Raw genomic sequence first — 22612 nt, forward strand, 5'->3', positions numbered from 1 at the left:
AAAGCAGGAAATGAAGTATTTCTACAGTGTAATATAAATACTTTAATGAGGTAAAAACATTATCTGAATATTTTTTTATAATTCTTCATTCAACGATTGCACATGTACAATTTCTAAACTAACATCTGAATACTTCCTCCAGGACTTTAACAGGAAAAAAAAAGAAAAAAGGAAGAGAACCACGAAGAAGAAACACTTTGCGTCGTCACTTCCGATCAAGATCTCGCGTGGTCACGTGACGTCGCTTTTAGCTCGCTGACTCTGCTATGTTAGCCGTTTGCGCCAACGGTTTAGAAAATGCGTACTTTCTCGGTTTTATCGGTTAATCGCGTCAGAGGGACGTCCCGCCGCGGCCCGGAGACCCGTTTCCACCGACGCCGGGCGAGAAGTTTGACGGCGGAAAAAAAAAAAAAATACGAGGCCCGCGCGGGTCACGTGACCGGCATGCGGCTGAGCCGTTTGATAAAAAAAGATGGCGTGAGCTCAGCGAAGCGAAGAGGACAACACACTGCCGAACCAGAGCGGAGCGGCGCGAGAGCGGCCGTTGGACTGTCAAGTAAGTTGATTCCAGTGCGCGCGAGGTCTGGTTCCGTTTAACCCCGACATCATAACGCAGATGCGTCTCTGCGCGGCGACACGTTAAAGTGAGTATGGATATAAATATATATATATATATATGCGTGTGTTTTTTAGGCGTTACTTCGTTTCCTCCTCGTTGTTAACGTTAGCTTAGCGGCGGCAATGACACCAACAACATCACAACAATGCGGGCTAAAGCCGCTGCCAGGGGCTCTGCTGGGGAAGAACACCCGGCGACTTTAAGGTTATCAAAGATGGAGTTATATAAACTTAATGTTAAGGACAAATTAAGGCTTTTTATCGTAGCAACTCCTTGTACAACCTAGCTAAACAAGCTAGCAGCTTATCTTCAACCTGTCTTTTTTATATAACCGTCAACAAATGTTTACTTTTACCACAAATATCCTCACGTGACATATATATATATATATATATATATATATATATATATATTACTACGTTTGTGTACCTATGATCATGTATAATAAATAAAATACTTTAAAAAAAAACAAATATGGGATTATTATAAAAACTATATTCTAATAGGCAACACACTCATGAGGTTTAACGTCAGGCTGTACAAAACAAAAATAAAGTTTCAAACGTTTCATTCAGTTTTATTTTTTGCAATTTGCAAATGAGACCACTCTTCTTAATTCATTAAAAAAAGCCTCACACGAACATGAAACTCATAAAGAAAATGCTTATTTAGAATTGCGCCTATAGTTAGATAGTTACTCTTTTAATCCTACAAGGGGACATTATTTACAGCAGTATTTATACATACAGGTAAGCAATACAGTATTAAAAAATACACAATAAATAGGACAAACGAGTGGATAGTACAATAAGAAAAATGCTAAATATATTAAAAAAAATAGAATAACAAATTGACTAATTCATGTTAAGTTGTATTTAATAACAATTCAATAACCCTTTTAAACATGTATGACTGTTACTTACTGACCAATGTAATTGTTTATATTTTAGTTCCATTTTCACTTTTATATATTTGCACCCTTTTGCTGCAGCAAAATGAAACAAACTTGAAAAGGATTTTTGTTTCGTTTGCTCATATTCTGTCAACACGTGCTGAAGTTAAACCCAAGTGACACAGTTGGAATACAATGGGCAGATATCGGGGAATAAACGGGTACTGTTGGTGTGCGATCACAGTGGGGTTAACGTTAAAAGCTAACTTGACATTGTGAGGAAGTTTTCCTTTTTATAGTCGTTGTTGACACGACGGCTGAGCCGGTTCTTCCTTTTTTTATTTTTAAATGTGTAGTTATTTGCATAGTGTCTGGTTTTAGTTGCACTCTGCGCGTTAGCTTTCGGTTAGCACAGTTAAGCCGTGTCACCCTGGTTCAACCGGGCCAGTTTAGCTCGTGTGACAAGCGTGCCAGTCGAGGGTGAGCCGAATTAAACCACGTTGAACGCTAAAAATCCACCAACGCTTCGCAATCCCGGTGCCATCTCAAAATAAAAGCGCTTTTGTTTGTGTTTTTATTAATATTATTATTAACGCGCGGAGCTAACGAGTCCGGGAGGGGAAGCTACGTTGGAGTCGGAGGGACCAGGAAGCTGTGCGCGCACCAAAAGCACGTGTCTTGTTTTGGGTCACTTTGGACCACGTCTGACCTGGCGTGCAGACGCTCGCTGCCCCGGTACACGGCTAACGGTCGTCCTTCTGCGGTTATCGTGGATGTGGAGTTGATGTGAACATTTACCGGAGTCGATGCTACGTTTTTAGGGTTTTCGCTTTTTTCTTTCTGCGTGCGCTGCATGAGGATTTACGCCGAGAAGGTGATTTTATTCTCGAACTCGTGTTTTTTTTTTTTTCTTTCTTTTTTTTGTTTAAAGCTGAGCACCAGGCGTTTGGTGTTTCTACACCGACTGTTAAACACATGATGCTTTTCTTTTGGAAACTGGGCTGTGAGGTTTACATTGGGTTCTGTTTTTGATCACTGTTTTTGGAGGGGATTGGGGGGGGGGGGGGTCACATTTCTGTGTTTTACTTTTTGTAAGCATGCACTGTTGCATGTTTTTACGCCATGGCTATGGTTGAATACTTTGATTATTGAAGTGCTTTATGGTTGCCAGTCTCTTCTGGTTAATCCATTAGGTCAAGGATACATTTGGTCTTTTTTGGTGTTGTAAGGCCCATTCTGGATATATAGTACATTTATGTGAGGGGTGAGGGGGGGGGGAAGAGAGTAAGCAAAGTCATCTCAATGTTAAATCTTGAACTACCAAGTGTTGCATTATGTTCTGTAAAGTTTTGAGTTTAAATGGCATGCGAATTGTGAAACCAATTTTTTATATCTTGCCTAAAAAATATTTATACATTTTACTATCACAATTCTAATAATAAATTTTATTTGTGTAGCGCTTATTGGCAGCGAGCTGTAAATCTTCCCATTTGTGAGGCTGCAAGCTACAAATGTTTGTCCATTTTCTTTATAACAATGTAAACATTTGCCAGTGTATTTTGTGCAGTCAAATTAATCCAATAATTGCGTCACCTTTTAAACATTCATGTTATAGTTTTGTTGTTTTTATTGACGTGTATATACATTTTGTCCTGCAGATGGATCCTGGACAGGATTTACTTCTCGCTGCCCTGAGTGAGAGTGGTATTTGTCCAAATGATTTTGGCATATTTGATGTTGATTCTCAGGATGCTGCACAGCCCTCTACAACCCAGCAAGTAAGATGGTCGTTGTTGTTGTAGAGAATAGGCGATTTATTAATGTGGTCATAACTTAATGTTCTGATATTGGTCCTCTTCCAGTCTATCTCCATCAGTGCCCTGGATGTCGGCGTGGGGACAGAGTCGGTGGAATTTGCTCGAAGTGAGCCTCCAGCTCCAGTCCCGATAGTTACTATCAGGGTAAGATTACAGTGCATTGGGTTCCCCTAATTACTTATTGAACACGTAATATTATGTTGCAGCTGATGTTTTGTGCGATGTAATAAAGTCGTTTGTTCTCTCTGCTCAATGTCTCCAACAGCACAAACCTCAGCCATCAACCACCACGTTTGTCTTAAATCAGCTGAATCAGTTGCCGTCACTAGGATCTAATGTGACCAAACAATCGGTTATAAACCCCATCAAACACACTATAACCGTCACCAAAGTGGTCCATGTTGCTAATTCAGCCCTGCGAGGATGTTCAAGCCCCTCCACCACGACTTTTTCTCAGTCAGCATCCACAGTCGTGCCTTCTAACAGAGATCAGGTACGTTTTGTCAGGACATAACCACACAGAAGAAAAAAGCATCTCTTTCGGTTATGCTGACCGTATTTTTCTTTTTTTTCTTTTAGCAGATTCAGTTGAAAGACCTCCTTCGGTCCGGCAATGTGAAGGGCACCGGTCTAAAGGGCAACAGCCTGATGGAGCTCATGAGGCTGAAGCCTCCACCTAATATTGCGCCGCCGGTGGCAACGGCAACAGCCACAGGTAATTAGTTATATGCGATTTAGATGTTTTGTCGTGATGTATGTTTTTTTTTAATCATCCACATTTGGAGAGGTTTATAAGGTATTAAAAGAGGTCATAAGAACAACTTCATATGAGGTCCGGAGAACCGAACCAATGAGCTAAAAGCTCTAGAGTTTTAATGTTAATTCTCGATGCTTTCAATAGTTCTTTATGCATCGAGCAAGTTGGTCTTTCCATCTGCGATCAGCACTTTCTCTGTTTTTGTAATAATAAACAATAAAACTGGCCTCTGTTGGTTTTCCAGGTGAAATGAACAATGGGATCAAGAAGGAAGTGTTCGGGAAAGACGCTGCCAGGATCTGGATCAACGACGACATCAAAATGCAAACCTTCCCGCATTCTTTGGTAAGCGTGTTAAATTACGGAGTTCTAGAAAGCTCTTGGCATGTTGAAAAGTCACCTTTTGGCGAGTTGGTATTAACGGTTACGTCAATCTATGATGACAGAAAATCCCGGGGATGAAAGAGGAAGATGAGCCCGAGGAGGAAGAGGAAGACGAATTGGGCCATGCGGAGACTTATGCAGAGTACATGCCAATGAAATGTAAGTATGACCATTTTCTGTTCACACTGTCAGTATTTAATTTCCTTAATCTGATCAAGCCACACCTCTATTTGGCACCAACCAGTGTCTAGTCATGCTGACTCTAAGTCTAATGTAACTACTTACTCGTGTATGAGGCTTACATTTACTGTGCCGCACTCAGTCAGACAAAACAAGTCCAGAACATCAGTGACCGCATCAACAGTCAAATCAAACAACATGCATCCTGCTATTCTTAATATCCCGATCCACCGACCGGTCTGTTTGCCGATGCAGTGAAGATCGGCCAGCGGCATCCCGATCCTGTGGTGGAGACCAGCTCCCTGTCCAGTGTCAACCCTCCAGAGGTCTGGTACAGACTGTCCATTTCGGAGGAGGTCATCGATCGCGGCTGCCTGTCGGCTCTGCAGCTGGAGGCCATAACGTATGCGGCTCAGGTGAGCGGAGGAGATCTGATGGAAAGCAGCCAGTAAACAATCTTTTGCCCTGATTGTGAAATAATTAAATATAAGTTAATAGCTGGTATAAAGGAATTCTATTTTCACAAATGCATTTATAGCAATAATATAGATGACGACTTCGAGACTATATTTTGAAAGTGTGAATTTTACTATACTGCACCTCCCAGATTTTGTGGACAAATAAAGTAAAATATTCTGTACATGATGGACAAGTTTATTTTAGAAATCTTTTGGAAACTCACTTTTGAACACACTAACATCTTTTTTTAAATTTTTCATGTAAAGGGCCTGTGTTTCTTAAAAATAAGTTCTCTATGAACAAAATATTTTATAAAATGTCCTAGAGTTTTGGAGACTGAAATAAGACTACCTATCAATCAAATCACTAAAATGTGACTAAAACTAAAATACTTATTCATAAAGAGTGAGACTGAATCAAAACCGGGTGCCAACATTTAAACTGCAGGTAAATACTTGACGGGTCTTTTTGTGACTAAAAAATGTTCCAGTTTTGATTGTTTGTTTGTTTGTTTGTTTTCCCCGTGCACCCCAGCAACATGAGACATTCCTCCCCAGCGGCGATCGAGCAGCTTATTTAATCGGAGATGGAGCCGGCGTGGGGAAAGGCCGGACCATCGCAGGGATCATCTACGAGAATTACCTTTTAGGCAGGAAGAGATCTCTTTGGTAAATACCCAAAGTCCTCCACATCCCATTTAACGCAGGGGGATTACAAAGTATTACCTTCAAATACATATTCTTCTCTTCTGTTTAGGTTTAGTGTCTCGAACGACTTGAAGTACGACTCCGAAAGGGATTTAAGGGACATAGGAGCCAAAAACATCCAGGTTCACTCACTGAACAAGGTCAGATACTTTTTTTAAGGTGCACGGATGAAAACGCTGCCTTTTTTCGTAATGTCAAGTGCTCATTTACACGGTTATATTTTCAGTTCAAATATGGGAAAATCTCCTCTAAACACAATGGGAGTGTGAAGAAAGGTGTGATATTCGCCACCTACTCTTCGTTGATAGGAGAGAGCCAATCGGGAGGGAAGTACAAGACCAGATTCCAGCAGCTTCTCCACTGGTGTGGGGAGGACTTTGACGGAGTTGTATCCCTTTTCAAGCTGTCCGTCAGTAGAATGTCAGGAAATAATGATTTCTGAGTTGTTGAATTTGTCCTGTGGTCTCACCTGCATCAAAGATGTCCTTCCCTTAACTAAACGTCTGTGAGATTGTGTATGACGAGTGTCACAAAGCCAAAAACGTGTGTCCGATCGGATCGTCCAAACCTACGAAAACCGGGCTTGCCGTGTTGGAGCTGCAGAACAAACTCCCCAAGGCTCGGGTTGTGTATGCCAGCGCTACAGGTTAGTCGACACAATTAAAACTAAAGTGATCTCTCCGACGGCGTGAACTCGGTCTCCGCTGTGTTAATCTGTGCAAACACTGAATTCTGAAAGTTGCTCTTTTTTTTCTTTTTTCTATCAAGGTGCCTCTGAACCGCGAAATATGGCCTACATGAATCGCCTGGGCATCTGGGGGCATAAAACACCCTTCAGAGAATTTGGCAACTTCATCCAGGCTGTCGAGCGCCGGTAAGTTTCCCTTTGTTGCAGGTGGACGAAACACGTTGTACAGATGATGTGTGGAAAATGTCCTAGCGTGTGTTTTCCTCCATCAGAGGTGTTGGCGCCATGGAGATAGTCGCCATGGACATGAAGCTGAGGGGGATGTACATTGCCAGGCAATTGAGTTTTACAGGTGTCACCTTTAAGATTGAGGAAGTTCCCCTGACTCAGCAATACATCAACATGTACAACAAGTCTGTGAGGCTGGTAAGCGCATCCAAAAAATAAAGTGTGACGAAATGCATTTTTACCACATTGCTGCTTAAAATGTCCCGGCAGTTTAATAAAGTAGACTTCATCACACTTTGATACAGTGGGTGAGTGCACGTGAGAAGTTCCAGCAGGCAGCGAACCTGATGGACGCAGAGCAGCGCATGAAGAAGTCCATGTGGGGCCAGTTCTGGTCCGCTCACCAGAGGTTCTTCAAGTACCTCTGCATCGCCTCCAAAGTCCGCCGAGTGGTGCAGCTCGCCAGAGAGGAGGTCGCGAATGGAAAGGTGAGACGGCTCCTGACGCTTAAAGTTATGTAAAGCCTGCTCTGCTGCCTTTGGGGGGGCCGATCACATGCTCTTCAGTCTGGCGTGAGCTCCTCTCTCTATTATTATTATTATTATTATTATTCAGTGTGGAGTCGCACCGCTCGTCACCATTAAACGAGGCATGAAATCAAGCAAGAGGCGGGCTTAAGTACTTTACCACTGACTCTGTTTTGTGGTTGGAACAGACACCGATATAAACTATATATTTTCCTCCTCCTCATTCAACAGCTGAGCAAAGGCTCAACGTCTGCAATAATCTTTTCTCCGTTATTTAAATTTGATCTCGTGGTTGTGCCCGGCTCATCAGCGGTTTTACCCGACTCGCTTCGCCGAGGGGAGTTTTTGAAGCCTGTCGCGACGGGTTTTGTTACGAACGGGCCCGTACTGGAGAGATCCCTGGCATCGAACCCCCAAAAATATCTCTAACCTGTATCGACAGAGGACAAATGTTTAATACTCCATCTTAAAAACACGGGAAGATTCAAATATGTATATTTTACCATAGCTTTTAAAAACACTACAGAGGCTACAACTTGATACTCTGAAACTGCTCATGTTGTGTTCCTGCTCTGATGTCCTCCACATTTCCTCTGCAGTGTGTTGTCATTGGGCTCCAGTCCACCGGAGAAGCAAGAACACTGGAGGCCTTGGAGGAAGGCGGAGGAGAGCTCAACGACTTTGTTTCAACTGCAAAGTACGCACTGACCAACGCTGATTTTTTAAAACTGTGTAATGTGCACAGGTCTCTATAATGACATGTTTTTGTTGTTGCAGAGGTGTGCTGCAGTCTCTGATCGAGAAGCACTTTCCAGCTCCTGACAGACAGAAGCTTTACAGCCTGCTCGGCATCGACCTCTTGGCTAAGAAGACCCCCTCGCCCACTGAGACGGCAGCACAGTTAGAACAGAAGGGCAAGAAAAGGAAAGGTAATGAAGGTGTTATAACGATTGGCTTAAAAAAAAAAGATGTACGCGCCGTTCACAAATGTTTCATTTGAATGTTTTCATCCATTTTCTGATCATATCTCCAGGTTCGGAGGTAAAAAAGCAGCAGCAGAAGAAGAAGCCTCGCAAGCACGGCGGCCTGTCGGGTACCAGCTCGGAGGAGAGCCAGTCGGAGGAGTCGGACGAGGAGTCCGGCAAAGACAGCGAAGACAGCTTCAAGTCGATCAGCTCGGGCGACGAGGACGACGACTTCAACCCATTCAGAGACGAGTCCGATGACGACGGGGAAGACGGTGAGACTTCTAAAGGAAGTTTTAATTAAAACCTTTTTTATTCATCCCATTCGGTGCTCACGGCAAACCTTTTTATGCCCTCCTCGTGTTTTTAGACCCGTGGCTCATCAGAAAGGAACCAAAGAAAGGCAAAGAGAAGAAGAAGAAAAAGAGAAAGAGGAGTATTGATCCAGACTCCATTCAAAGTGCCTTGTTGGCCTCTGGGTTGGGCTCCACCAGGCCGGCTTTCACTGCCACCGTCATCCCCCCCAGTGCCCCCGCCATAGGTAAGCACAACCCCTGACAGGATGACAGCACTCTGATTTAGCCTTTTGAGGTTTTAATGAACGCCTCGTTTCTACTTGTTCATTAGTCAAGGCAGAGAGTCAGGACAGCTGCCTCACGAGTCAGGACGCAGTGGAAAACGCTCAGAAAATGAAGAAAGATCTGCTGGAAAAACTTGAGGATCTTGCCGAGGATCTACCTCCCAACACTCTGGACGAGCTGATCGATGAGCTGGGAGGACCCGAGAACGTAGCCGAGGTAGGAACGGGAAACATTTGTGACTGTATTTGAAGTGCTTCATCAGTATTTGGGTTGTAAATTAACTCCCTTCGCCGTTTCTTCAACTGTGCTTCAGATGACCGGTCGCAAAGGTCGCGTGGTCAGCAACGACGATGGCAGCATCACGTACGAGTCTCGCTCTGAGCTGGATGTCCCCGTGGAAATCCTCAATCTCACGGAGAAGCAGAGGTTTATGGATGGAGAGAAGGTAAAGTTTTAACATGTAACTGAGAAGTTATGGGAGGTTTGGTTGTCTTGGGAGTTTCACAGCTGGAGTTCATTTGATCTGGAACAAGAAAACCATTTAGCATTCCCCAGTGTTCATTTTGTGAATGAAAATACAACTAAATATGTTCTTCAACTAACATGACGAAGATGAGACATCAATGAGCAGTCAGGAGTAACTTAACTAAGTTATCAATGACACAAACAAATGAAAAAACAAGGTGATGAGAGTTCTAATTGGCTCAAAATATACTAAAATAGTTTTAATAACTCCAGATAGCTGGTTTGACAGCAGCTCTTCAGGAGTTTAGAATTTGATTGACAGCTTTCACACCAGACTAAACACACCAGAGTTGGTTAGTTTAAAATTGGGTGCCAGCCAAACAAGTGAATAACTTTCCTTGTGGTTGATCTAAAACGTTGGACCGTATTAATAAATACAGAATAACAGCTGCCAAATTCCACATGGAAACTGAACATTAACTGTCCTTTCTTCTCTCTTTCCAGAACATCGCCATCATCTCGGAAGCTGCCAGCTCGGGCATTTCCCTGCAGGCCGACCGCCGGGTGAAGAACCAGCGGCGGAGAGTCCACATGACGCTGGAGCTGCCGTGGAGCGCCGACAGAGCGATACAGCAGTTCGGTCAGTGGACGTTCGCCCCCGGCTGTGCCAGACCAAAAAAAAAGGCCTTGTACCAAACGTTCTGCTCCGTTTTGTTGGTTCTCAGGGAGAACACACCGGTCCAACCAGGTCACCGCTCCAGAATATGTTTTCCTCATATCGGAGCTCGCGGGAGAGCAGCGGTTTGCATCCATTGTTGCCAAAAGACTAGAGAGCCTGGTGAGGCCCACTCGAATGCACAGTCAAGACCGTAGACACTCGGAGGAGCTTAAACTGCATTTCCTCAATCTTTTTATTATTTCTTTTGGTAACAGGGTGCGCTCACGCACGGAGACAGAAGAGCAACAGAAACTCGAGATCTCAGCAGGTTTAATTTTGACAACAAGGTAAAAGCACATGAAGCCTTTTCTCTCGGTGAAGTTCTCCGTGTTCTCCGTGTTCTCCGGTGTCTCACTCTCGTTTGTCTGCTTGCAGTACGGAAGAAGTGCTCTTGAGATTGTGATGAAGTCCATCGTGAAGCTCGATTCTCCGCTCGTGTCTCCGCCCGCTCACTTTAAAGGAGACTTCTTCAAAGGTACTTTATTACTTAATTAATTTACCTGTTTTTCAGTGAATATTCCGTCAATTTATTGATTGTTGTACAGTTGGTTCCGTCATTTCGTACATGCCTCATTGATTCCTGTTTTTTTTCTTCTTCTTTAGAAATTCAAAGGGGATTAATAGGTGTGGGCCTCGTAACCATGGAGGACCGATCTGGCACAATGTCACTGGACAAAGGTGATTAAAAAAATATGTATATATAAAATTAAAAGAAATGACTGACTTCACTGCGAGATGCATCCACGTTGCAATGTGCGTGCGATATTGGCAAATTAGCTCGACTGCATCATGCAACAGCTTTTTTTTCCTTTTTTTTTTGTTGCCTGATTATATAATAAAAACCTCACGTTTCTCATTTCCCATGAATAATCCAGTGTTTCCCATGAATTATATAATTGCTATACATCAAATGTGTTAATAGTTCAATCATTTTTTTCCAATAATGATCCAACTATTCTTGTTAAATGTGTCCTCCATTGCAGGAAGTTGTGTTTCCACCTGAATGTAGTAATCCATACATCTGTTGTTCCGCCTGCAGACTACAACAACATGGGGAAGTTCCTGAACCGTATTTTGGGGATGGAGGTCCAGCAGCAGAACGCCTTGTTCCAGTACTTCTCCGACACGTTGGCAGCCGTCATTCAAGAAGCCAAGAAGAGCGGCAGATATGACATGGGCATTCTGGGTAAGACGCTCGTCATTCTCCCATTTCCATCGCACACAAATGCAGAAGCAAAACTGGGGCAGACGGCATTTTACAATTTTTTAATTATTCAAAGTGCTTTTTCCGCTCTTGAGGAGATTCTTAAGGGAAATATCATCCGTCTGCCCTGAAGGTTGGATTTCAGTGATTTTAAAATATCTTCCTGTCCTCCTTTTTCTTTTTTTAGATCTGGGCTCCGGTGATGAGAAGGTGAAGAAGGTAGACTGCAGGAAATTCCTAACGCCGGGCTACACCACTGCAGGACACGTGGAACTATACACCGTATGTTCATATGCGTTAATGTATTCATATCCTTTCCCTCTCACAGAGTTGGTTGAATCGCAGTAACGGGGCATGACTTTGTCTCCTTCCACAGATGAGTGTGGAGAGGGGGATGTCGTGGGAGGAAGCCACGCATGCTTGGGCCGATCAGAACGGAGCAGATGATGGTTTTTATGTTCAGGTATGAGAGGGGTTAATGGAGCTTCTCAATAACTAATTAAATGAATGCATTAACTGCCTTTCAAACTGGACGTCCCCAGTTTGACATGCAGGGACTTTGAAATCAATATTTGTCAGACTGGACGAAGCTCCTCCAGATCCACAGGAGACACGACGACTCTTCTCAAAGGCCCGTGACCAATAAACAGATCAGCGTTGGGACGTATCGTTAAGTACGACGTGCACTTTGGTTTTCAGATGAGGAACAACAAGAAAACCGCCATCCTGGTCAAAGAGGTGAACACTAAGAAGAGGCTCTTCCTGGTTTACAGGCCGAACACCGGCAGACAAGTCAAACTGGAGACGTACACGGACATCAAGAAGAAGTTCAAAAAGGTCACTAGACATTATTTTTATTGATTTAAGAATTCTCGATGCTTTAAGTGGTGAAATATCATCTTTTTTTTAACCCCTTTTTTTTAAGGTTTTGTCAGACGACGCCAAGCAGCACTGGATTGATCAGTACAACTCGTCAGCAAATATCTGCTCTCATGCTTATTGGTATGTTAAGATCACTGAGACGTTAAATCATATCCCGTATTTCTTTTACTTTGGCTCACTCCCACCGTCCGGCTACAGGAGCCACACATGGGAACAAATGCACTATTTTCTCCAGTTTGATTTTAAAAACTACGGTTGACAGTTATTATTATAATATATTTACATACCCTGTAGAAATGGATTTGAATTGAAAGTTGCAAACAACGTTGGGAAGTAAAAGTACTAAAAGTGATTGACGATAACTTTATTTAGAGAGCACATTTAAATTCATGGTTGACAAAAGTGTTGACAGACAGAAAGCAGAAGGAGGTCAATGAAACAACAGAAAGCTCAACTGAAACTGAACAATAGATGAAACGATAAAACCAATCGATACGATAACAAACTAAAAAAACACTTGACTAATTAAATAAAGTGGTAAAAAGACGACCTCGCATAAACGAAGTGATCTAAAAGAGACAAATTATAAAATATCTGCTTCACTGTTAACTTGTTTCATGCGTGTTTCTGCTCCAAAGGAGAGGAAACTGCAAGAAGGCGTCGGTGGGCCTCCAGTGTGAAGTCGGCCTCCGGTGTCGGACGTACTACGTTCTGTGCGGCTCGGTGCTCAGCGTGTGGAACGAGCTGGAGGAAGTTCTCACTCCGGTCAGCGGAACCAACGTGAAGGTGCAGATAGTCCGACTCAGAACGGAGGATGGACAGAGGATAGTGGGTGAGTTGAAGGAACAGCGCTGACATTTTTTGGGAGACTTGTTTTCTTTGCAGAGAGCGACGGAGGAGAGGACCAATCTTTTAAGTTGTTATCGTCCCGCCTTCAGACACAAAACCACATTGAAGCCCTCCATAGTTCTCCATTTAAGGCCACATGTGGCTTATAAACAGACAAAACTTAATGTATCAAAAGTCTTTAATTTACCTTACACACCTCCTAAAGGTCGGGATGTTTATTTAGGAGATCCGATTCTCGGGAGTCAACACGTCCACAAAAAAAGAAACTCCTCTTTTTATGGTTTAATCTGTTTTTTTAAATGTATTTTCTTTGTGCTATAAATGTCGACGCCGTTGGTCTCATTGTTCATTTTAAACCCTTCCTTCCTTTTCTTTTACAGGACTGATCATTCCAGCGAACTGCGTGGCTCCGTTGAGCAACAAGCTGTCGACGTCGGACCAGAGCCAGCAGCTCGCCGTGCAGGAGCTCCAGAAGCAGCAGCAGCTCCACCCCCAAAGCCTCTGTCATGCCCCCAACACATAGCCTGTGGTGGAGCGCGTTAACGTTCACATCTGGACTCATGAGTCTCTATCTCCAGGACCCCCCCCCCCACACCCCACACCCTCAAACCCCTCCCCCCTTCAGACGTGAAGCAGCGGTTGTACAGAGAGAAAAGATTTCAGGGTTTTTGTTTGTGCTTTCTTTTTGTTTTTGTTTATTTTAAATCTCCAGAGACTCATGTTTTCACCTAGACAGATTTTAAAGGGTGATGTTTTTGTCCTCTGACATTCAGAGTGAAAAAGATTTGTGGCGTATTGATGGAGACACAGTTGAGACCTCGAGGGGCGCGTTAAAGGGCGCTCCTCGCCCGAGCTTTAAGCCGTTCAGTCCTGGACTACCTGGTTCAGACCAAAGGTGAATGAGACAAAGACCACGAGTCTTTTAAAGTCTGAGTCATAAAACAAAAAGAAAAGAACGGGCATTTGATGCTAAACTACAATCCCATATTAATATATATCCGCTCATAGCTGCTCAGACTTGATTCAGAGAGCGAGTGAGAGAGAAAGAGAGCTTCGTTTGAAGTAGAAACTTGATGCAGAGCATTCGTCCAGTTCACGACAGGAAACCCGACGCGTGTCGAGAGCTTTCTGGTCACCGGGAGTCAAACCGTCGTCATGGTCAGAACCCTCTTGCTTCGTAACCGCAGACTAATATCAACGTTGTAACGTTTTAACAACCGCACTCGCAATCATTTGAAGTCGGTCTTGAGCAGCAGTCGGGTTTTGAAACACACTTTTCTTGCTGTAATCATTCCTCCTGTTTATTCTGGTCATTAAAGGGACGGTTCACGCTTTCCTCTAGTTTTTTATTTTATTTATCAATCCAGATGGTTCGGGTTGGAGGTGTCGGCCATCGAGATGTCTTTTTTATCTCAGATTATTATGGGAATAGATGTAAAAAGTACGCTTGCTGCTCCCTTTTTCCCCGGTCTGTCGCAACACTTCTGTGGTTTGTGTGTCGGGTGGAAAACCACCTCCGGTCGGATGTAAAGATCTTATGTGTGATGTCACCTGGCTAGACGGGAGACATGAAATCTACAGTTCAGCTGCCGAGGAGTTGTGAGAAATATGAAATCTTTTCAAACCGCTTTCGGAGCTGCGCCGTGCTCTGCTCGGACATTTTTTTTATTTACAAAAAAAAAACAAATGGAGAAAATTCTCCATTCGTCTCCGGTAATAACTCTGTGGTTCGCCGGTGTGTTTCAGCTCGTTTCTTCACAGTAAAACGTCTCTCCAAGTCCTCTGCTGTCTTGAGCCCAGCCGTGATTCGAAATAAATACATTTAAAAAAAATGGACTCCTGCCGTTTACCTCCTCAGTCCCGTATTGCTTTCTGTTAGATCTGCACTGGAAGGGACGGACCAAAGGATACGCTTATAATTATAATTATAATAGCTGATTAATTATAAAAAAAGATGGGCCGCATCGTCAGTTCAAGTTGTTGGATCAGTTCAAGTTGTTAAACTGTCTATTCTCTTCTGTTTCTTCATTGATACATTTACAAAACGAGTGAAACGGGAAGTGCGTCTTTGTATCGTACGGATGTGCGTTTTGTACACTTTGTAAAAAAAATAATTTAAAAAAAACGACGGACGCCGTTGGACCGACTTCGCCGAGCTGCTCTTTAATCGAGAAGTCTTTTTAACTTGAAAGTCCGCCACACAGAACGGCAGCGACTCCTGTTTTTATTTGGTCTTTTTTGAGAAGTCGGAAACACGCGGGCTGCCGGATCGTCGTCTCCTCCTGAAGCTGAAACACTTGAAAGACTCTTTTTTTTTTTCTTTTTTTTTTTCTTTCATCTTTGCACGAGTTGCACTACTGACCGAGTTGTTGTACAAATATTCACCTGTACATGAATGAGTGTGATGCTCAATAAAGCTTGGTATACTTCTACCTCGTAGTGCTGTTAATTGTGCTACAGAGACACACATGTGATCCACCGGCAAACACAGATGGTTACGGTCATTTTTATTATGATAAATGTTTGATTTGGGATAAATATGCACGTCTACTTGACTGAATCAATTAGGTCTTTTTTTATTTGGGCTTGTTCCTTTCTTCAATCTTTATTTCCAAAGTCCCTATATTTCTAAAACCAGAGGTCAGACTCCTGTGAAGGAAATATAAGTAACTTTTTTTTAATTGTATGTACATTAGATCAGCAAAGTAGGACATAGCCTGTGTTATACTGTGTATATATTGTATTTAGTGAATTATAACAATTTTATTAATTATATATAATTTATATAGATTTTTTGACTGTTTGTTTATATGGAAAAGCATTTTTTTTATTTTTTTTTTTATAAATGATGCTTCAGAATAAACTCATTTAAAAACTACAAATATAACTACAGAGTATAGAAGGAACAATGAAATGCTCTTAAAAGTAAAATATTACATTAGTCTTATGTAATATAAGACTGATGTATATATGTGTGCATATATATATATCTATATCCTACAGAGGCCATTATTCTGCAGAACCACTTCTAAATACATCTTTAATCTGTAGATGACGGTGAGTACTTCTGTGCATCGTTTGTATTTGTAGTTTCTTTGTTGCCTTGATACTATTACTTCAGTAAATGGTCTAAAGTACTTTTTCCACTACCAGCATGTTTAGCCAATAACATAATTAATGTAATTACGTGTTTTCAGAATCTAAAATCTTTGAAAACAAGCAGCTCATTGTCCCTACACGTCCTAAAGATAAGGCCTGTTAACCCCATTGATATCCACCCATCAGCCGGGGCCGTCCCACCGCCTCACTGGGGGGTCAGAGGTCATGACACTGGGCCGGGATTGGGCCAAAATCTCGTGCTCGAACCATGTGGGCAAAGAGTGTTTTAACTGTCTGCTTTATTTGAATGGAAGAAGAGCAGAAACGCAGCCACATGCCTCCAAAAATGAAAGTGGATCTTTTATTAACTCTTTATTAAACCTCTGCAGTTTTATATATTTATATACAAATATATATGTGATATCTTTATAAATATAGACGGAACAATGGATGCGCCCCCACAGACAAAGACAGGTATCTTCCAACCGGCTCTTGTTTTCTCTTTTGAGTGGTAACGTGTTCATATTTAACCAAAAACACTCATTTGATTTTTTTTATGTCAAATTAAAAAAAACACACACACGAAGTTCGTTTTTCTGACTTTTTAAAACGTTACTTTTATTGTCTTTTAATTTTATTATTATTGTGGCGTTAAAATAAATAAATAATGTAAAAAACCTTTTTACAATGTGAAGAAATGAGTCCAAACACATGTTCACTTTTCACATTTAAAATTTTTTTTTTTTTTTTTAAAACAAGTTTTTATTTATTTTTTACAAGTCTACTTTCAAAGTAATACTTCTCGGTTACCGCGGAGCAAACGCGTTAAAACGCGTTAAACCGGGTGAAAACCGCGTGTGAATCCCTTCCTTTCATCGTCTAAATTACGTTTTAACCGTTTTTTTTCCTTTTTGTTCTTGATCGCCCTCAATGGATAGTAGCAGTGTTAGAAAGCACAGTGGGTGTCAATATAAAGTGACGGCCATATTTGCCGGTGCCGCTGTTGTAAACAAAAAGTGAGAGACAGACGCTTCACTGAATTTCGGGTCATTTTTATTTCTTTAATTTGCAATGTCTCTGGGAATGTCTTACAAACCCAATGTCCATCAGCACATTCCGGGAACTTCTGGGAACCAGGGTAAGGAGAAAAAACGGCGGAAAATCAAAGTGTCCGTCCGTTAAATCGAGTGTTAAATTCGGGGTCTCGGAGAATACCTGGAGAAAGACCGCGTCTGTAGTTTTTGTCCAGTTATATATATAGGGTCAGATCCGGGGAGCTAGGCTAATTCATATCCGCCATTATTACTAATGCGAGGGGGGAAGAGGGAGAGAAGAAAAGAGCGCCGTTCCGCGGCGGTTGGTGATGAGAAAGCGCGAGGCGACGGTTGGTTAAAAAAAAAAAGAGAATTATCCGCTCGTGCGGGGTCCCGACGGTTGGTCGCTGTTACGCGGTGACAAAAAAAACGGTATCACTCGTGTCTCCTTGAGCCAGCCCCTGTTCCGTTTCCTCCATGATGCTCCTCCGGTCGGAGCCGCTGATTGATCTGCCTCCTGGATTCTTCTTTTTTTTTTTAAATGTTTTTTTTAATTTTTTATGGCTCTTCGAGGACATCTCGCGTCGGCGGTTGAATATTGCAGCCGAACAAAGTGGCAGGGGAGCGGCGAGGTGGAGGACAAAAAGCTGCCTCCGAGTTTCAGTGGTGGAAGAAAAAATATATAATTAACACGATAAAAAATATTAATGTTAGTATCACTTTAAGATACTTTAAAAGTAGATAGTTAGTAGGCTACTTTTACAAAGTTTGTACAATTTGTAGGTACTTTACCTGAATATATATATTTATATATTTGCTACTTTATACTTCTACTTGAGTATATTTTTTTGTGGTAAATATTGTAGTTAACACACCGTAATAGTTTATAATCTAATAATATAGTATATTTTATTCTGAAATGGGCCATTGTACATGAGTACTTTCTTAGTTTTTGTATATTTTGATAATAATACTTATGTATTACTTATATAAAGGAAATAAATATATATTTAAGTAGAAATAAAAAAGCAACGTTAATATTACTTTAAGAAACTTTAAAAGTAGATAGTTAGTAGGCTACTTTTACAAAGTACTGTACGATTTGTAGGTACATTTTACCTGAATGTGTGTATATAAATAAATATATATATATATATATATATATATATATATATATATATATATATATATATATATATATATATATATTTGCTACTTTATACTACTTTATACTTCTGCTGGAGTATATTTTTTGTGGTAAATATTGTAGTTAACACACCGTAATAGTTTATAATCTAATAATATAGTATATTTTATTCTATGATTTTTAATGCATCACTTGTAGCAGAATCATTTTAAAGCATAGTATTAGTACTTTTAATTTAGTAATTTTTAGTAACTTCCTGCACTACTGTTTAGGACCAACCTTCAGGCAACTTCTTGGTTGTTTTTATACATACTGGTCATATATCTAACGAGTGGTGTGTTTTTTTTTTAGCTGTAGTACTTAACAGATAATACAACATATAAACAAAACCAATAAATTCAGAATTGTACTTGGTACATGGTACCGTGTTTCCTCTCCGGTGACATGGTGTTGTTTCTGTGTCGTCGTCTTCACTGCTCTCCACTTGTACTTTGTGAGCAGTTGGAAGCCTCCAGTCTCCCTCAGCAGCTAACCTGGCCACGCTGCAGTCCTACAGGCCGCTGCTGAGCGACTATGGACCTCCATCTCTGGGATTCTCACAGGTAACTGCAGTTAAACTGCTACTCTCATCGCCACGGACGTTTTATCTCTGCTTGTCCCTGTTTAAATGGGTGTACTGGGGACTATGTGTATAAAAGTGCACTTTTTGAATAGTCAAAACATCAAATAGTGGACATGTATGTAGATTACAACTATTTTTCACTTGTTTATTATAAGGATATTCACTGGTTTATGGTAAGGATATTCACTGGTTTATTATAAGGATATTCACTGGTTTATTATAAGGATATTCACTGGTTTATTATAAGGATATTCACTGGTGTATTGTAAGGATATTGACTGGTGTATTGTAAGGATATTCACTGGTTTATTATAAGGATATTCACTGGTTTATTATAAGGATATTCACTGGTGTATTGTAAGGATATTGACTGGTGTATTGTAAGGATATTCACTGGTTTATTATAAGGATATTCACTGGTTTATTATAAGGATATTCACTGGTGTATTGTAAGGATATTCACTGGTTTATTATAAGGATATTCACTGGTTTATTGTAAGGATATTGACTGGTTTATTATAAGGATATTCACTGGTTTATTATATTTTTTGGTCAACTTTATACCTGTGAATTTACATGAAATCTCATATATATAAACGGAAATGAGCATTAACACAGCAATATACACACAAAATAACAACAGTAGATTCCTCATCTTTTTCTTTTTTATTCTCACTGGGATGTTCTTTGAATTAAAAGTGTCTTCCGCGTCCCAAAGGCGATGTAAAGCGTGTTGGACCCGGCTGATCGTGGTCTTCTTGTTTAACTTTAGGGCTCCAGCGGCAGCCAAGTGCCTCAAAACAAATATGCAGAGCTGCTGGCCATCATCGAAGAGCTCGGGAAGGAGATCAGGCCCACGTACGCTGGAAGTAAGAGCGCGATGGAGAGACTGAAAAGAGGTAAATGCCACTAAGTACATTCACTAAGTACAGTACTTAAGGTAAGAACAGGTACATCAACTGTGTACCCAAGGATGTCCATTTTATTCAAATGTATACTTCTACTTCACTCTATCTCAGAGGTACATAATGTACTTTATATTCAACTCCATCTCAGAGGTACATACTGTACTTTATATTCAACTCCATCTCAGAGGTACATACTGTACTTTATATTCAACTCCATCTCAGAGGTACATACTGTACTTTATATTCAACTCCATCTCAGAGGTACACAATGTACTTTGTACTCTATCTCAGAGGTACATCATGTACTTTATACTCAACTCCATCTCAGAGGTACATCATGTACTTTATACTCAACTCTATCTCAGAGGTACATCATGTACTTTATACTCAACTCTATCTCAGAGGTACATCATGTACTTTATACTCAACTCCATCTCAGAGGTACATCATGTACTTTATACTCAACTCCATCTCAGAGGTACATCATGTACTTTATACTCAACTCTATCTCAGAGGTACATCATGTACTTTATACTCAACTCCATCTCAGAGGTACATCATGTACTTTATACTCAACTCTATCTCAGAGGTACATCATGTACTTTATACTCAACTCTATCTCAGAGGTACATCATGTACTTTATACTCAACTCTATCTCAGAGGTACATCATGTACTTTATACTCAACTCCATCTCAGAGGTACATCATGTACTTTATACTCAACTCCATCTCAGAGGTACATCATGTACTTTATACTCAACTCCATCTCAGAGGTACATCATGTACTTTATACTCAACTCTATCTCAGAGGTACATCATGTACTTTATACTCAACTCCATCTCAGAGGTACATCATGTACTTTATACTCAACTCTATCTCAGAGGTACATCATGTACTTTATACTCAACTCCATCTCAGAGGTACATCATGTACTTTATACTCAACTCTATCTCAGAGGTACATCATGTACTTTATACTCAACTCCATCTCAGAGGTACATCATGTACTTTATACTCAACTCTATCTCAGAGGTACATCATGTACTTTATACTCAACTCTATCTCAGAGGTACATCATGTACTTTATACTCAACTCCATCTCAGAGGTACACAATGTACTTTATACTCAACTCTATCTCAGAGGTACATCATGTACTTTATACTCAACTCTATCTCAGAGGTACATCATGTACTTTATACTCAACTCCATCTCAGAGGTACATCATGTACTTTATACTCAACTCTATCTCAGAGGTACACAATGTACTTTATACTACATTTGTCTAAAACTGATAAACTGAAGGATGAAGTGTTCCTTTGTGTGTTGATGATGAATGTTTATGATAAACTGAAGGATGAAGTGTTCCTTTGTGTGTTGATACGAGGTTCTCACAGGACAGAGATGCTACAAACACGTGACGATCTCATAGAATATGATGCATTGATGTAGATTAAACTAAACAACAGGATATAAAGGAGTTAACATGCAACATACACATCGATGCAGCAGGAATATTCGTCAGAAAGATCAGCTATGATAGTAAAACACTGACATTTTACTGCTGGTAATACAAATTGTGTTGTTGTCTCTCTTCAAAGGAATAATCCACGCCAGAGGGTTGGTGCGTGAATGCTTGGCTGAGACGGAGAGAAACGCGAGGTCCTAGCTCCGAACCCACATTCCTCCCTGCAAGAAGAACTAACAGTGTGCATCTCATGAAAAAAAAAAAAAAAAAATTGCATGGCATTTCCTTTGAGAAGAGGAAGTAAATGAACCTTAAAGGATGCAAATATGCAAGCTCCTAGAGAGAGAGAGGGAGAGAAAAAAAACACAATTCATGACTCTGCAGGATTCATTTAAATCATGTTTGGAAATCTTACGAAAGGATATCATGTGTTTTTATGCCCCACTTTTGGGATCTTAGTTTTGTCTTCATATTTAAATTGATTTATGCATGCGAACGGGCCCGGGGGTTAAATTGTAGACAGTGCATGGCTTGTACAGGGGTAGATGGGAACGACTTGTTTTTGATAGTATTTTGGTCTGTTTTTCAGACCCTTATAACACACATGGCTGAGTGAGGGAGGGGCAGAGAGGTGCCACACGCATCGGTTCATTCGTGTTGAGGGTTGGTTTTGGTATAAGAAAAAAATGGAAAATGCTGTTACCTGCATCTTTGTATGTATTTATTACTCCGTGTAATAAATTGTATTTTCAATACAGTTGTCATCGATTGATTCAGTGCATCCGGTTTTGAAAATAAGGAAAGCTGCAGGGTTTGTTCTCTTCTCTTTAGATGTGGTTCATGTTTAGCCCAGCACCTTGTGTGTGTGTGTGTGTGTGTGTGTGTGTGTGTGTGTGTGTGTGTGTGTGTGCGCGTGTGTGAATGGGTTCGCAAAGCCCTTAGAATAAATTAGATTTGATGTTAAAACTTGCAAGTGAACAGAAACGGTTGGTGTTGACACGAAACATCAAAGATTTCTTCAAGAATTATGATATTTACATCATGATACAGAAGGGAAATAATACTGTATGTGTAGAGAAAAAAAGATGCCAAGCTGTGAACCGTAAACAAGTGCCACTAAACAACAACAACAACAACGCTGCCAGTTACTCATATCCGACATCCACCGGCTGCAGACGAGGTTCTTCCTTCAACTGAAACACCGTTTGCTGTCTGCGTGTAAACGGCTGCAAGAACAAAGCTCTGAGATCAGAGACCGGCGACACCTGAATGAATCATTTCTAAATTGCAGCTCAAGAGTTTCCTGTATTACCTGTCAAAGGGGAGACCATTCAAAACCAGAAATTATGCATATTTGAGAAACTGAAACATAAAAGTTACTGCATCAAATCAGATTAATATGCTAATCCTTTA

The 22612-nt window shown here is 41.0% G+C and overlaps 2 protein-coding genes across 5 annotated transcripts; both read left to right on the forward strand.

The window, feature by feature from the left end:
- The first annotated feature begins 207 nt into the window (after window positions 1-207).
- On the forward strand, window positions 208-14605 carry sbno1 (strawberry notch homolog 1 (Drosophila)). Of its 3 annotated transcripts, none has more exons than XM_034547578.1 (33): window positions 208-644; window positions 3170-3289; window positions 3374-3472; window positions 3594-3821; window positions 3908-4043; window positions 4330-4430; window positions 4532-4628; window positions 4905-5065; window positions 5643-5776; window positions 5865-5955; window positions 6042-6203; window positions 6326-6461; window positions 6584-6689; window positions 6776-6929; window positions 7037-7219; window positions 7858-7955; window positions 8036-8187; window positions 8292-8498; window positions 8594-8764; window positions 8851-9020; window positions 9118-9249; window positions 9774-9909; window positions 9995-10107; window positions 10203-10274; window positions 10363-10462; window positions 10591-10665; window positions 11027-11173; window positions 11379-11473; window positions 11568-11654; window positions 11891-12028; window positions 12117-12193; window positions 12712-12905; window positions 13303-14605. In XM_034547578.1, exons 2-33 carry the CDS (start codon window positions 3170-3172, stop codon window positions 13443-13445), a joined length of 4215 nt encoding a protein of 1404 aa, XP_034403469.1. In that variant the 5' UTR covers window positions 208-644; the 3' UTR covers window positions 13446-14605. The 3 variants fall into 3 exon arrangements, with proteins under 3 accessions (XP_034403469.1, XP_034403470.1, XP_034403467.1); XM_034547579.1 differs by having other exon boundaries at window positions 218-556; XM_034547576.1 differs by lacking the exon at window positions 208-644 and adding an exon at window positions 1123-2385.
- A 1669-nt stretch (window positions 14606-16274) lies between these two features.
- LOC117740930 (cyclin-dependent kinase 2-associated protein 1) lies at window positions 16275-21952 on the forward strand. 2 transcript variants are annotated; one of them, XM_034547598.1, is made up of 4 exons: window positions 16275-16495; window positions 18704-18804; window positions 19597-19723; window positions 21333-21952. In XM_034547598.1, the coding sequence occupies exons 1-4, from the start codon at window positions 16468-16470 to the stop codon at window positions 21398-21400; spliced, it is 324 nt and encodes a 107-aa protein (XP_034403489.1). In that variant the 5' UTR covers window positions 16275-16467; the 3' UTR covers window positions 21401-21952. The 2 variants fall into 2 exon arrangements, with proteins under 2 accessions (XP_034403489.1, XP_034403488.1); XM_034547597.1 differs by lacking the exon at window positions 16275-16495 and adding an exon at window positions 16931-17159 and having other exon boundaries at window positions 21333-21563.
- Window positions 21953-22612: the final 660 nt, after the last annotated feature.

The sequence above is a fragment of the Cyclopterus lumpus genome, chromosome 12 (assembly GCF_009769545.1).
Source record: "Cyclopterus lumpus isolate fCycLum1 chromosome 12, fCycLum1.pri, whole genome shotgun sequence".
Lineage (NCBI taxonomy): Eukaryota > Metazoa > Chordata > Actinopteri > Perciformes > Cyclopteridae > Cyclopterus > Cyclopterus lumpus.

Excerpts from the sequence above, each read along its gene's own strand:
- LOC117740930 (XM_034547597.1), top strand. The coding sequence starts at position 17,093 with ATGTCTCTGGGAATGTCTTACAAACCCAATGTCCATCAGCACATTCCG. Across the intron at positions 18,805-19,596 it reads CATCTCTGGGATTCTCACAG|GGCTCCAGCGGCAGCCAAGT; the intron begins GTAACTGCAGTT and ends GTTTAACTTTAG. Across the intron at positions 19,724-21,332 it reads GATGGAGAGACTGAAAAGAG|GAATAATCCACGCCAGAGGG; the intron begins GTAAATGCCACT and ends CTCTCTTCAAAG.
- sbno1 (XM_034547576.1), top strand. The coding sequence starts at position 2,365 with ATGAGGATTTACGCCGAGAAG. Across the intron at positions 6,204-6,325 it reads GGGAGGACTTTGACGGAGTT|ATTGTGTATGACGAGTGTCA; the intron begins GTATCCCTTTTC and ends AACGTCTGTGAG. Across the intron at positions 11,474-11,567 it reads GACACGTGGAACTATACACC|ATGAGTGTGGAGAGGGGGAT; the intron begins GTATGTTCATAT and ends CTCCTTCCACAG.